The sequence below is a fragment of the Coloeus monedula genome (assembly GCF_965178545.1).
Source record: "Coloeus monedula genome assembly, chromosome: 21".
In the NCBI taxonomy this organism is placed as follows: domain Eukaryota; kingdom Metazoa; phylum Chordata; class Aves; order Passeriformes; family Corvidae; genus Coloeus; species Coloeus monedula.
Window position 1 is genome coordinate 7,973,477 of NC_138801.1, and position 15,389 is coordinate 7,988,865.

The following is a 15,389-nucleotide window of genomic DNA, read 5'->3' on the forward strand; positions in this document are numbered from 1 at the left end:
TGTCATGATGTAAAAGTTTCTGAAAACAAAAAAGAAGTAGGGTCTGAGGGATGCTGATTTTTCAAGGGGTGGTGGATGGAGGGGTCAGCGGGGTCTTGTTTTCGCTGGATGTGCTGATGGAGTTGGGTGTGGAGATGCTGCCCTGGCAGGGTGGGTGTGAAGGGAGCTCAAGGCTGGGTCACTGGGACATGCTTGTCCAAACAGCTGGGCAGTGAGCTGGGCTTGGGCACACCTTGTCACAGTTCTGGGCTGTCATATCCCTGGATTGGGGTCTGTTCCTTGTCTCTTCCATCTTTCCTCCTCTCAGTTTCTGCCAGGGAAACCATAAGGCAGCCCATGGCAGCAGCAACCTGAGCTGGGTCTGGAGCATGCCAGTTTTCTCCTCCCTTCTGAGCATCTCCCACTGCCCTGCAGCTGCAGGAGTGGCCTCCCCTCCTAATCTCATTGCACAACCCCAAGCAGAAGGCCCTGCCACAGGGCGGGGATACTTCTGTGTTTTCCTTCCCTCTGGTTTGCATCATTGCAGCATCCCAGTCTCCCAGCCTTTCTGGACAGGGGCTGTGGGGATGTGTCCTGCACACAGGAAGCTTTGCACACCCCAGTTTCTCACATGGAGCGGGGGTTGTTGGCAAGGGCTGGTTGGTCTCTGGGAGACCCACCCCAGGCTGCTGGGGGAACCTCTCAGACAAAGCAACCGAAACCAAAATACTTCTTTGGGGTTTTGACATGTCACCGCTGATGTAAGGGGAAGGATTTCAAGCCATTTCAGCTGCCACAAGTTGTACTCTTGGTGGTCTTTGCCTCTTGTGCTCCTCCCCTCTGTTAGATTGGTGGATGTTTTGTGGTGTTGCATCCCATGGGTGCTGCCCTCCTGAGGGCACGGGGATGGATGGATGAGGACCAGGGTGCATTTCTGTCCATGTTTTTTATGGCTTTGGACCTGGGTCTGGGGCATCTCACTTTGCTGAGGGTCTGTCCTGTACCACAGCAGGTACTTTAGTGGTACCCAATAGCCCCATAAACACACCAATCGTCCCGTAACCCTTACTCCGTAGCCCACAGGTAAATCGTGGCCAGATCCTGGTGTAAGCAGCCTCTGGGCATGCAGGTGTGTTTGGTGGAGCAGTGTGGGATCATGTGGCTGCTTAGTCCCACACTGGCAGGTGAAGCAAACAGATAAACTCTGGGCTTTCCACGCTGTTGCAGCCAAGGGCGCTGCAGAGAGCAGGATGTCCCAAACAGTGCTGAAGCCCAGCAAAGTGCTGCCCCCAGAGTCCCCCTTGGCAGTGCCCCCTCTTCCTTGCTCCCCAGGCAGCAGCTTGCAGTGACACCCCTGTGGCTTTTCCATCACCTATCCAAACCCTCCTCATCGCTGCTCCAGCAGAGCCACCCTAGTGAAGGAGAGCTCCAGCAGAGCCACTCCACCCCATAGCATGAGGCCCACCCCATAGAATGAAGCCCATGGAATGAAGCCCACCCCGCAGCATGAAGCCCACCTGCATCACCCCACACACGGCTCCCGAGCTCTCCCAGGCCATCTCCAGCTCTCAGCTCTGTCCCTGCCTTGTACCTGCTGCCCTGCCACAAGCTGAACTGTTTTCCAAGTGGAAACATGAGTTGAAGGATTAACTCCACAAGGGCCTTTCCGTGCAATGCACCGGGATTAAATATTTATGTTGGCAAAAAGCATATAATAGGCAGCTCCAGAACAGAGATAATGAAATTGAGGTGTGCGGAGAAAGCAGGGGAGGCAGGAGGCTTGCAAGAGCAGACGGAAGAGGGACCCAAGTGGGTTGTAGTATGTGTGCCTGGGTGATTACTTCTGGTTTTATTAATACCCACCTGTTTGTGGGGGGACCCCAGCCCCATCGCTGGGAGCTCTGCAGCGCACAAGGGAGTGCAGAAATCAGCCATCCCTGTTCCTTGTGTGCACACCAGCAGCAGGCAGGAGCAATTGTCACCCAGGTGGCTTTCACTTAGAGCCACCTGAAGTGAGGGAAGGCAGGCACTGTTGTGGGCGAGGTGGCTGGGTGGGGAGTAGGGATGAGACCCTCTCTGTGTCATCTGCAAATGATGCACAATCCTAAATCATTCATAGCAGTGATACAGGATCCCTGGCTCTTCCAGACCACTGCAGTCAAGGTTATTTACTGGTGACTGTATCGGATCAGGCAGCAATGTGGTTTGGATTATACGGAAGGTTCCTGATCAGGTCAGGAGAAGGCTCATGGCAGCAACCACAGCATGAGCAGGAAGGCCCATGAGAGACTCCCTGGTGGGTGTTAGTGAGGAGCCCTGCCAGGATGCGCAGCAGGCGAGCACAAGGAGCGTGGCAAAGGAGAGGTGGGAAGGATGGAAGACCTTCCTCTGCTGCAGGAGGAAAACAAGGAGTACATGCAATGGCAAAAGCTGCTGCTCTTTCTCAACTTGTTATTTTTATGAGACAACAACATCTCCCTCTTTCCACCCAACAACAAACATCGCAGAAGGCAGCGCACGGGGGGTGCGAGTCCCGCGCGGGGCCGTGGGACCCCGGCCAGTCTCGGGCCCTCCAGGGAGGTATGAAATGAGGCATGAATGGAGTGTTAGGAGAGAATGGAAATCCACTGGCTCCCAGGCCGGCTCTCCTGCGGGGGGTCCCTTGCTCACGATGACAGCGCTGCCTCTCATAAACACGCATTTCCTCATCCCCGTTTGTTTCTCTCTCTTGTGCAATCTCTTGTACCAGACGGGAATGGGAGTGAGTCCCACTGGTACGTGAATGTGTTACAAAAAACCTTCCCACCCTGCCACCAACGAAGTACTGAGAAAGAACAACAGGGTTTAAAAGGAGAAAAAAAAGAGAATGAGAAGAAAGATGGGGCAGCTGGATGGATTTGCTACTGGCCATGACTTATTGTTCTGAGTGTAAACTCAAGGGCATGTCTGTGCTGGTAGTTTGCAGCATCAACCAGCACTCAGAAGCCCCACTGCACTTGGTGCTCTGCATCCCTCTGGGAAATGGATGTTCCTTCCCCAAATGATTTTCCTGGGTGGAAAACATGGGACAAAAGTAGAGGCAAAGTAACTTGACTGAGATCACATAGTGCTCAAATCAAGAGATAGCCCAGATTCATCCTGCCCAACACCATTCCTTGTGCTGGGTTGTTTCACTTGGGGTGTGTGAGTAATGCTGCTGCTGGCAGTCCCTGGGCATGGACCAGGCTGCCCTTCCCAATCCACACTGCTGGGACAGAGCACAACTGGGGCGAGGTGTGACACTAAGGTGTGGGAACAAGGGCAAGTCCCACCGTCAAACACATCTCCTGGACTGGTGGTGGAGGTTACAAAGTCTCCTAGACCTGGGCTGGTGGAGCAGGGATGGAGGATCAGCTGTAGCTGCAGAGGAAGAAAAGCTGCAGGGAGTTGCAATCCTTCCCTGCAGAGTGAAAAACAAGGGAAGAAACCTGCAGGGAGCAGTGCCTCTGCAGCAGCATTTGCAGGAGAGCAGGGCTGGCTCCACACCTCTGGAAGCTCCCAAGCACAGTCATTGCAGTGACAAGGGGCTCTCCCATGGTGCGGGACAGCGGGTCTCCAGTCCTGGCTTCTGGGGTAGCAGGGCTCTGGCTCTGGGCTGGTTGGCTGTATAGCCACCATTTCAATAAAGAAATGATTAAAAGAGGGTGGGGAGGGGGGAAAGAAAACCCCAAAACATCTGTTTTACTTCAAATCAGGGAAGATTCCTTTGCTTGCAAGGAATGTGTAAATCACGCCGGGCTGGGAGATGTGCATAACCCTGCCTGAAAGCTGCTCTGCACTTCAAACGAATTCTAGCGTGCTTACTGGGATTTTGTTTTTATTATTTGTTTCAGACCCCCCCCCCCACCCCCATCCTACCCTCCCCCCTCCCTGTCTGCCTGCTGGAGCTGTGAGAATCTCCTGCCCACTGCCAGTCCCTTGCCCTGTGCCCCTGAATTTGGGGGCCTCAGGGCACAGGGACAGTGGGCACTACAGACCTGGCTGGCATCCTTCTGGCTGGCATCCCTGCCTGCCACCATCCCCATGCCAACACTGAGGCCATTGCAGGGCCCTGTTGGCTGCCCTGGAGCTCCCAGAGCCCAGCTGGAGTTTCTTACAGGGGTCCTGCCTGGGATGCCTGGTCCCCGTCTCTCAGCTGTTCCCGTGTGCATTATTGCTGGGCTTTGTTTTGCACTGCAGCCTGCTGAAGGTGCAGCCAGGGCTGCCCAGCAGTGCTGGGGACAAACCCAGTGGAGACAGATCAATTGCTCTGCTCGCAGGGGTGCACAGCCACGTCCTTGTGCCAGCTCACTAAGGTGACTGTCCCTCGGGCTGAGGACAAGCTCTGCTCCCTGTGGTCAGCACAGCCCTTGCCTGTCTTCTGAAAGCAGGAGGCCCTACTGTGGTGGCTTTTATAAGAACAGCCAGCCATCGACTTGCTTGCCGTGGACCACCCACTGCTCCTCAGATGACACTGCCTTTTGAAGTCACTACCAGCCCGGGCTGGATTTCAACTAGCAGCCCAGATGGAAGCCAAGCCCCCAGGAGAATGAGAACAAGCCCTACCAAGGGGATCTCCAGGGGTAGCAAGCTGTGGAGTGTCTGGTTCTTGTTTAGAGGGACTGTGAGGTTGGGAGGGGCAAAGATTTCCCAGTTTGGCAGGGGTCACAGCCTTCCTCTCGCCCATGTCCCCAGGGCCAGTGATGGCCAAGCTCTGCAGAGTGTTGGTAGGTTGAGCAGCAGGGATGGTTAGCTGTGAACATTCCCATTGTGGAGCTCCCTGCAGGGGTCCAGGGCTTTGCTTGTCTCTCCTTTCTCCTTGGCACATCTGGAGGAAGAGTATTTATTCTCTCTCTCCTGAATATTTATTCCCTCTCTCCTGCTCATCCCCTGCAGCTACAGCCACCCGGAGCACTGCCGTCCCTTCATGGGGGAGGATGGCAGCTGTCCCACGAGTGGCCCAAGGAAGGTCCTGAAGGGGTGTGTCCCTCGTGGGATAACCCACCTGGACACAGGACTAACGCTGTGAGATGAGGCTGAACTCCACCCACCCACAGATCAGCGCAAAGACAAGCAAACCTTCCCTAAATGCAAAACTTACCCTCCAAGTCCCAACCTCAGCAGAGCTGGGCCCGGGGGCTGTGGGGCGTCTGTGGCTGAGGGAACAGTGTTGGGGACAGCAGCAGGTGTTGCACAGGGGGGAGAGAGGATGCAGGTGCTGCCAGGGGATACCCTGCCCTGGGGAGCTGGAGGGATTGATGGGAATCACAGTGCCCTTGCAAAGGCTGTGGCCGGGCCTCAGGGACATGTGGGATGCAGAGCCTGAGGAAAGCCCTCCTTTGCTGCTCCCAGGACAGTTCGATCCGTCACCAGCTCTTGCTGATGCTCTGCAGCCTGAGCAGGACCAGCCCCCTCAGTTGGCAGCCTCGGGCATCAACCGTAGCTGTGGCACAGTGGGAGTTGTTCCAGCATCACAGGGAGTCAGAGGCAACTCCTCTGCCCTCTGTCCAAGGGCTTTGTTGGGCATCCCAGCAGAACAGGGACTCTGGCACTTCACAGACTGTAATGAGCTGCTGTTGCTTCACTGGAGACAAAAGCCCCAGCCTGCAGCAGCTTATTATCACCTCCTCCTGGTTCTTCACTCCACCAAAGGATGCTACAATTCACATTCTGGGTAACATGGGACCTTCCATGGCCTTTCCAGGCGCTGGGGGGAACACCTTGCCTCAAGCCCTGAGGCAGACAGGGAAGACTGTGACTAGCTGGGCCAGTTCTTACTGCGTTGCCTTTAGAAGCACATCTGCAAGTCTTCATCCTCACAGCCAGCAGGACGAAAGCAAGGACATAATGACTGCCAAGAAATACGGACCTCAAACACCCTCTATCCATCCTCTCCAAAGCTGGTAATTCCATGGTGATCCTGCTTTTTCTGCCATCGTTCTGCCTTCACAGCTGGGAACCATCTCTGTGGGGCACCGTAGAGTTCTGCTGGGGCATCTCCGAGCTAATTGAATCCTCCTTGCTCCTTGGAGAGTGCCTAGGAGCTAAAGCCCCAGTGTTGCAACATCAGCTGTGTTAATGTTATCTCGTGTCAGGGTGGATGTTTTGGGTGTGTTGTCCTGCTGCTATGCCAAGGAGCTGCTCTCTCATTCGCATCCCATCTCCATCAGAAGCTCCAAGGTTCTCTCCAGAGAAGATTGCTCTGCTCTTCCTTGCTCAGGGGGGTAAAGCTGCTCCTGAAAGGATGTACTCTGAGAGGGAAGGATGAGGGAGTCATTATCTGCTTCTTGAAACAGCTGGCAAGGATCAGTGGGGACAAAGGAGGGAATCAAGGCAGAGAAAAAGGCGAGGGGGGACAGTGGCACTGCTGGAGCTCTCAGCCCCGGGGTGGTGATGAAGACACTCTGGGGATGCAGCAGCCAGGAGGGTGGCAGTGACCTTCCTGCACCTTCTGGACGAAGCCATGGCCTGGCTGGCATTTTCCCCTCATTTCCAGTGAAACACATTTTCACCTAAGGCAGTCTTGGCACTGCTGCTCACACAGTGTCCGGCTGGCAGAGGGGCTCCAGTGGAATCTTGGCTGTCCAACACAGGTATCATTCAGGAGCAGGGTTCTTGGGAACAGAAGGTGGCCTGTGTATCAAGGCCTTCTTTCACAGCCATGGCAGTAATGGGAATCACTACTCTGGTGGGTTATTGACAGGGTTTCGAAGGAAATCTTGGGAAATTGAGATGCTGCAGTTGAGGCTGGGAAGGTGAGTGTCCTGCTGGGCATTTCTTTGTCAGGGAGACAAAAGATCCAGGCAGTAGCAAGAAGTGCTTAGGATTTTTAATTAATTTCTTTCTTTCTTTCCCCTTCATCCTTTGTTTGGATCTTGTTCAACGGGGATCTGAAACAAAAGAGGTTGATGAAGTTCTCAAAGGAGGGAGAGCTGAGCGAATCTGCATCGTAGCTTGGCTCAGGAGCAGGGCAGATGCTGCTGAGGGGTTGAGGGGACCAGCACTCAAACCTGCCCACTCCAGGTTTTGGCTCTCTGTGGCCTCACAGCTCAGAGGGCAAGCCCAGGAGACTTGGGGGCAGCACAGTGTGGGATGCTGTGACACCAAAGTGACGCTGTCCCACACTGCACCCCTGTAATTCAGCAGCAATGAGTGGCCCTGCCCTCGTCCCTGTGAGAAGCACCATGTTCTCCAGTCACTGTTTTTGAGCATGGCCATGGCATCAGCTGCAATTCAGGTAACCTTGCAGCGTGGATAACCCTGGGTGACTTCCCCAGGGTTGACACAAAGCAAAGATGGACCCATGGCTGTGCAAGCCTGTCTCCAGCCCCATGGCAGCTCCACCTGCCCTCAGTGTCTCAGAAATCAAGCCTCCTCTGCCTCTCCTCAAGCTTCTTACAGTGCAGAGCAGCCTGTGCCTTCCTCCTGCCTCCTTCCTCCAGTATTTGATGGGCACTGTTTTATCCACTTCCAAAAGGCATCAGACACCTGAAGCATGTCCTGGCAGGTACATCTGACAGCTGTGGTCTGGTTTTGTTGGGAGGCATCTGTTGAAGGATAACGATTAGTCTCACAGCATTTGCTGTCCTGGGAAAAAAAAGAAGTGTGAATTGTGAGAACAGTTTACTGACAGCCCCATGTATTGCTGTAATGGCAAGGCTTCAATACTCCAGTGTGGCACCAGTTCCTCCTAACCTGTTCCTCCATCACACTGATGGGAGCAGGTCAGTTGTCACAGATGGTTAAAAAAAGCTCAGTTATAAAAGGTGCTTTTCTTGGATGGTAGAACAGTGAGGAGAGCATTCTAAAAGATGGGGTATTTTTTCAAGATCGCCCTGTCCACTGTTTCCTTACTGTGGGAAAGCAGAGCCAGAACCAAAGACAATGAAGAACAGAAGACACTTGTGGCCATGCCAGCCCCAGGGAGATGGCACAAGGGTGACCACTGCCCAAGGTCAAAGCTTTGCCCAAATCCCAAGGCTCCAGCAGGGCCCTTGGCAGGGATGCAGTGTGGTCAGTCCCCTGCCAGGACACCAGCCCTTCCCTGGCACCATGGACATGGGCATGGCATGAGTGAGCCCAAAGCCAGGGCCCAACAAATAGACCAAGAAATCCTCTCCTTCCCAAAACCACCCCCTGCTAATTGTCTGCTCAGCATTTGCTGCAGAGACTGAGGGGTTGCTCTCATTTACCTCTCTTAATTACCGCGAATCACAGAGTCGTCAATAAGCTCAGCTGCATTCCTGTGGCTTGTGTGGACTGGCTGCTTTTTATTTGATCTGATTTATTTTTAAATTGTAATGGTTTCTGAATTGGGAATCCTTGCACTAAACACACACACCCCTTTCCATGCCTGCCCAGGCAGCTGCTGGCAGGCAAGCCCCACTCCTGCTCCATGTTCCTCAATGGACGTGGCTGGGGGGGCTCTGCAGGGGAGGTACAAGCCCATGGTCGGGGAACAGGAGTGGGTGGATGGCTCCTGGACCACGCACAGCCCATGGCACGTGGCCGGGGGTGAAACACCCACAGCTCTGCTCCACCCTGCAGCACCCCTGGGCTCCCACACTGCTCAAGAAGAGTCTTTTAGGGAAACTGTGTGTGTAATTTATGGATGCTTTTAGCTCCGGGAGATGCTGGGATGAAGGTCTGATGCTGCTCACCTGTGGGTATCAGGACAAAGAAACACACTCCCCCCTCAAGCCTCCCTGTCTCCCTCCAGCGAGCCCCTCACCTTGATGTCTGGGAGCCAAGGACACTCTGAGACTGAAAGAATGGGAGAGAACAGTTTGTTTGGGTCCCGTGAGCACGAGGCCGTGCACGGTGCTGGGTCTGATGGGTGTGCTCACACCCATGTGTGTTTGGGGCACTGTTCCCGGCAGCTCCGCTCTGCACGTGCCCGAGTCCCGGCACAGCCCGAGCCCGGCCCCATCCCTCGTGCCCAGTCTCCGTGCTGAGATCACTGGGCAGCAGGGAAGTGTGGAATGCCAAGAGCTGCTCCACTGAGGGCTTTTAAAGGGAGGCCTCGGCATTGTTTTTCAGCTGGAACGGGAAGCGAGGAGGGCTGGCAAGGCAGGGTGTGATGTGTGCGTGTCAGCACGCTGGAGCAGCCTCGGCGGCGTGGGGCCGGCTGCGTGCGAGCCCCGCGAGCCTGGGCTGTGCAGGAGGCACGGACAAGCTGTGACCGAGCGGGGAGTGACAGCAGGACGTGCGTGTAACACCTCAGCCAAGTCAGGATTTATGTTTGCAGGCTCGGCATGGCGGGTGGTGGTAGCCACGCTGCCAGGGGAGGGAGAATCCATCGCGCTGTGTGTGGGATGCCAGCCAGGGTTGCCCTCGCTGAGCTGCTGGAGTTAACAGCAAGAGGCTGCAGGAACACGGCACCAAGGCCAGGCAGATCAGCCAAGCTCAAGCCAAGCCCTACTGGCAGGAGCGTGCTGTGGTTGCACCACTTCGGAAAGCTTGAGGCCGTGTTTTTGCGTGACGCTGGGCTCTGGAGCAGCATCTCTGCCCTGTCCTTCATTCACACAGGCCAGGGGGCTCCTCTCAGAGCCTGGGTTGGCCACACAGCAGCTAGCTCCCAGTAGGCACACACTTAATTAGCGTGGGGGTTTGGCATCCATGGGAGTGCTAATTGAGCTCCTTATCAGAGCCTTTCTCTGCAGCCCAGGCAGCCCGTTTGTGGTACAGCATCTCACCGAGCAGCTGCACCAGCCCAGAGGCCTCAGGAAGAGCAGACAAGGCAGACCAGAAATGCCTGTGGTATCTCTGTAGGATATAAAGAAATCAACAGCCAAGCTAAGGAAGGTCAGACTCAGAAGTCCTTATCTTGCTTCCCGCAAATAAGGATCATGAGTAAAGCACCCAAACATCATGAGCATCATGAGAGGGAGTTAAAAAAACATGCTGCCCGTGAATAAGTAACATGTTTTGAGCTTTCATTCTCAGTCTTAAAGAGTTTTGTGCCTTTATAAATTTGTATTTTGGGTTATTTTCTCTGCATTGAGAAAGGATAGAAACATACTTTTCTGGTTTTCAAATCTCTTGAAACACAATGGACAATCCCAACAGTCCTTGGGTTGCAGTAACCAAAGCTTTAACTTTTGCTTTCTCTTCCTCCCCCAAGAAGCATCTTGAGCCTAGTGATAAAACCCAGCCTTCAGCCAACACTGGGCGGGGAATCTACAGGGAAGGTATTGACATTTCATGAGGCCAAATGTTGATTGGTTTCTATCTCTCCCTGAATGTTCCTTCAGGTCCCAATAGGTTTGAATTCAGCAGTAAACATTTAAGCGGCATTACTTTACAGGACTTAGTGTGCTGTGATTTGCTGCAGAGGTGGCAGCATTTCCAGGCGTGGAGGGCTGGATCCCTGCCAAGAGCATTTGTGTTTGGACCTCTTTGGAACCTCTTCAGGTGAAATATATTCTAGTATTTCTAGAAATACAGGTCTTTGTGTAGAATCTTACTGAAGGGATGGTTGGAAAAGAGGATCAGCTGTGAGCTGAGTAGCAGGGAGCCCGGAGCTCCTTTGGAAAACACAGGGAGAAGATGAGGAAATGTCATGAGGAAAGTTTATCAGTAAACAGAACACCTCCACATTATAAAGGAGCCTCTGCCAGATCATAGCTACCATATGGCATTCCAGGTTGTCTGACGTGGTTTCGTGCAATGGCTCTAGGTCTGAGACCTTTTAGTTTCTGGCTTTGACTTCACCCCTGAGATCTCTGCCTTGGGCAAAGCACTCAGAACCACTCTTTGGCCACATTTATTTACAAATTATCGGGGTTGGCTTATTCAAGTGCAGCTCCATCCTCATCAGTGGGGATGATGCCTGGCTTGGTCCTTGGCCCACGATGCTGTAATAGATTTAATTGGGGCAGGAGGATCTCCCTGGAGTGGTGCAAAATCCCGCCATGTCCTCGGCTTAGCTCCCTCCCTCAGAGCCATCGCTTTGGCTTTGCCCTGGTTTGTCATGCAGATGCAGAATCATGGAATGGTTTGGGCTAGAAGGGTCCTTAAAGCTCATCTCATTCCACCCCTCTACCGTGGGCAGGGACACCCTCCACTGTCCCAGGTTGCTCCAAGCCCCATCCAACCCAGTCTTGAACATTTCCAGGCATGTGGAGTCCACAATTTCTTTTGGTAACCTCATCACCCTTATTGTAATGAATTTCTTCCTAATACCTAATCCAAACCTACCCTCCTTCAGCTTGAAGCCACATCCCCATCTCTCCCAGGCAGTGGTGGTCTCTCCTCCCACTGGCCGCTCCTGTGATGTCCTGTTGGGTCCCAGGCTGCTCCTTGCCTGCATCTGCTGAAGGTTTCCAGCAAGATGGGAATGCTGGGTTTGCACAGAGACACAGAGACACAGGTCTTTGCACTCCCTTCTCTTAATTGTCTGTTTCCGGGAATAAAAGAAAAAAACTAAACCCCAGCACCCTGCACAGTGCCATTAACTGGCCATAAAAGTGTTTTGCTGCAGAGGCTGGGTGGTCAAGTGGTTTGAGAACAAGATTGGAAGCCATCATCTCCCGAGTTTCCAAACTGTTCATGTCGCTGAGCCTCGCCGGGGCACGATGCTTCACCCCGTATGTCTCTGTTTACCGTCGATAAAACAGAGCTATTAATACTGCTGTGCTTCGGGGTGATCTTCTGGACTGTAATTAATGTAAAAACCCTCTGAGGTCACTGGCTGGAAGGAGCTGAAGAGATGCAGAGGCTGTGTGCTGCTGGGCTGCCAGCCTCCACCACGGCTGGGCTGATTGGTGCTGAGTCCAAAACATCTCATTCACAAGGAATGGAGATGAAAGAGTTTCCTCTAAGGTTCTTGAAAGAGGACTGGCTCCAGGTGAGGTAAAGCAATTGGGTTTCTTCTCAAAAAAAAAATTTTTGACAAGATCAAAATCACTTTGATTCTGATGTTTTTCCATTTACATTGTTGTTTTTTTTTTCCTTACATCATCCAAAAAATGATGAAACGAGGGCTTGTTTTTTGACTTCTTTTTTTTTAACCCAGGCCTGACCAGGAGAGATGCTCTTGCTCTTGGCAGCTGAGTGACTTTGTTCCTGTGTGAGCTGGGCAGAGGGGAGAAGTGCAGTCAAAAGGCTCATGCAGGTCTTCAGCATCACCCAAAGGGGTGGATGTGCTTCAACACCCAACCAATCCTCCTGACCCCACTGGCGATGGAATAGGTGAAATGGGCACTAATTGCTGAATATTACAATTGTGTTTTGATAAAAGTCTTCTGTTTTTCAGGGAAAGTGCTCTGGCACTGATTGCCTCAGAGCTAATGGAGGCAGCCTGAGCTGCTGCAGGCAGAGCAGAGGTTACACATTAGCTCTGCTCACCCTTTTACAAAAGCAAACACAGCAGCACAGCCACTGTGGCTTGGCAGGTGACCCCAGGATGGGGATGGGGAGCAGCTCCCAGCAGTACCCTGATGTTGAGCCCTCTTACTGCTTGTTGTGCTTCTGCTGATGAGCAAGAAGAGCCCTGCACTGGGTGGGCAGCAGGACCCCTGGGCTCTCTGCCCTGTTCTCCCGCTGCAGCTCCTCATCTCCTGGGGCTGGAGTCCCCCTGCCCAACACTGGGTGCCCTGTTGGTGTTGCTGAGACACAAACCTCCCCTGCTCCCAGCAGGAGACTCCTCACTCCCCCTGAATGTCCCATCTGCTGAAGGGAGGGAAAGGAACGGTGGCACCTTCAGGGTGGGATGCAAAGCCCTGCAGTCAGACTCCTGCGTGGAATTCGCTGTTGCCCTATTGCTCTGTCTGTCCCTCAGTGAGAACAGCCTGTGTGTGGTACTTGTGTGGTGACACAGTGTGAGTGTCCTTCCTGAGATGCTCCCACTCCGAGCAGTGCTCCTGGGAAACTAAGGAATGTCATGCCAGAAGGATTAAATAGCATCTCCTTGGGCGAGCCGAGCGTGTGCGTTCCCTGTGTGCCCCAGCTTGGTGAAAACGGGAGTGCTCCCTGCGCACAAGTGTGTTCCTTGGCAGTCTGCTGGCATCCTTGCACACAGCAAGTATTGTTAGGGACATAATGCTAATTGCTTGGAGGGAATATGTCCTGCGCTGGGAATTGCTACTGTGCAAATGTCAGCTCTTATCAGCCACATGTGGGACGTGCAGGGCCTGTAGGGAGGAGAGAGGGGGCTGGCAGTGCTCGTGTGTGGGGTAAGGAAAAGGGAGGCATTGCTTCTGTCACCCCCCAAGGATGCTAAGGACTTAGGACCATTCCTTAAATAAACATATGTCAGGGTCTCAATCCCATTTAAGCTTCAGCTGCTTTTATGGTACTCCTTGCACTCACTTGCAAGAGCTGTTCACTTTTACCTTAGGCTAAGGAGGGGTGGTGTGTTATTTCTCAGGCTGGGTACCCCACCACCAGGCATCTCAGACCTCTGAGACACTCAAACCAGCCCCTGCATTTTGTCAAAGCCAGCTTGAGTTGCCATGCCCAGCTCAGAGTGAATAAATATGAACTGATGCCCTTTGGGAGAGCAGACAGAAGATTGTCACCCCTGCTGCGAAGAAGCATTCTCATTTTGGAGCTTTGATGCTCTGAGCAGGACTCTGAGCTCAGCATCCCAGGACGTTCCTTGCAGCCACAGCCTGTTTACTCAATGCTCCATCCGGCACAAAAGCCATATTTTACTGTCAGATGCTCTCCATTAGCTTCAAATGTGAAATTATCATTCCCACCCTTTTACCAACCCCACCCTTGTGAGGAAATGAGGGAGCAAACAACTCAAGGGCCATCCACAGGACGAGTACGAGCTGTCACTTGTCAGCAGAGCCCACTTACGGCAAGAATTACTGCCCTGCTCCCAGAAAGGCCAGAGGGAGCCCAGCTCACAGACACCACCGTGTTATAATGCTCACATCAGTGCATGGCAAAGCAGCCCTGAGGTGTTTGCATCCCTCTGCAGTCGGGAGGATTCAGGGTGCAGCCCCACAGGGATCCCTGGGATGGGGAGAGAGGAAACAGAGGCCTGCAGATGCCAGAAAGGGCTGAAGTGACCTGTCCCCTCAGCCCTGCCTGCTGTCCCTGGGTTCTCCTGTGTTCCAAGACATCTCACATCTCCTTGAGATGCCAAAACTGACTGATAGTGCCTGGACCACATTTTTCCTTTCTCTTCTGAAGGCCGGTTCCCATAACAACCTGGTGGTGTGGGACTGAGGGATCAAGGCGTTTTCCTTTTGCTTCCTGCCTTCCAGATTTACCCTGTACGCGGTGGATACACGGGGCAGACACTCAGAGCTGAGCACGGTCACCCTGAGGACAGCCTGCCCGCTGGTAGACGACAGCAAGGCAGAAGGTCAGTGTTCAGGCACCTCCTGTTCCACACCAGGAGACATTTCCTTCTGATTTTGATTTTCCTTTCTTCACACTGCTCCCACAAAGCTGCCCAGGCCCTTCTCTCCCAGGCCCTTCTCTCCCAGTGGGAAGGCTCCTTTAAATTCACCCGTGGGCACAGGGACGTTCATCTGGGGAGGGGTGACAAATTGCAGGAGTGTCCAGGGGCAAAGTCTCCTTGGCTGGGCAGCTGATGACTCCGTGATGCCACACTGGCATCCTTGCCAAGCACAGCTGTGGGAGCTGGTGCTGTGTCTGACACAAGTTCCCTGGAAAAAGAGCAGTCCCTTCTCACAAACCTGAGAGAGGCAGCCCTGGCCGGGCCGTGCAGGGCACCATTGGCTCTGGGTGCTTGAAGGGATGCTGGGGGCAGCTGGCTCAGTTTGGAAACAGAAATGTTGATAAAAGCCCAGCTACTTTTGCACATTTGCATTGTTCAGTTTTGAAGCTGGTCCCACTTGTCCTTACCCCCAACCCAGAGCACCTGGCTGCTTTCAGATTTAAAAGGATTCCTCTAAGTGACCACCATGTTACCTGTTCTCTTTCTTGCTTGCTTTCCCTTGGGAATATCACACAGAAGAAAGTTTTGGTTAGTGCTTAGTTGCACATTCAATAAGAAAAGCATTCCCGTGAAAAAGCAGCAAACAGGAGACTAAGGAGAAGGAAGGAGATGCAGTTTTGTGCATTTCTCTTCTCCAAATTGAGATGTTTTTTCTCCAGCATAGAGTTAATGCTCTTGTTTAACACATCTGAGCTGCTCCAGCCAATGCCCACAATGATGAGGTGCTGCATTTCTGGCTGAAGGACCACCCTGGGATCAACAGTGTTGATTTCTTCTTTAGCACCATAGCTGTGAATGGCTTTTGGTTTGGTGAATTTGGGAGCAGCTTGCCTACCCTTCCTGGGAGGAGAAGGCTGTGCCTGCCTCTCCTCCTCCTGCTCCTTCATGGAGTATTGCTGGAGTGTTAGGGCAGCTCTGCTCGTGCAGGGCACCCGCTGCAGGATCAGCCTGAGGAATTGCTCAATGCTCTCCA

At 53.3% G+C, this 15,389-nt stretch overlaps 1 protein-coding gene across 1 annotated transcript in view; it reads left to right on the forward strand.

Annotated features, from left to right (window-relative positions):
- The window catches only part of ASTN2 (astrotactin 2), a gene marked incomplete at both ends in the record, with an annotated part of 317,285 nt that overhangs the window by 295,571 nt on the left and 6,325 nt on the right, over positions 1 to 15,389 (forward strand). Inside the window, one exon of the mRNA XM_082295214.1 lies at positions 14,217 to 14,317. Within this exon, the coding sequence (XP_082151340.1) occupies positions 14,217 to 14,317 (101 nt within the window). The remainder of the gene's footprint in view (positions 1 to 14,216; positions 14,318 to 15,389) is intronic.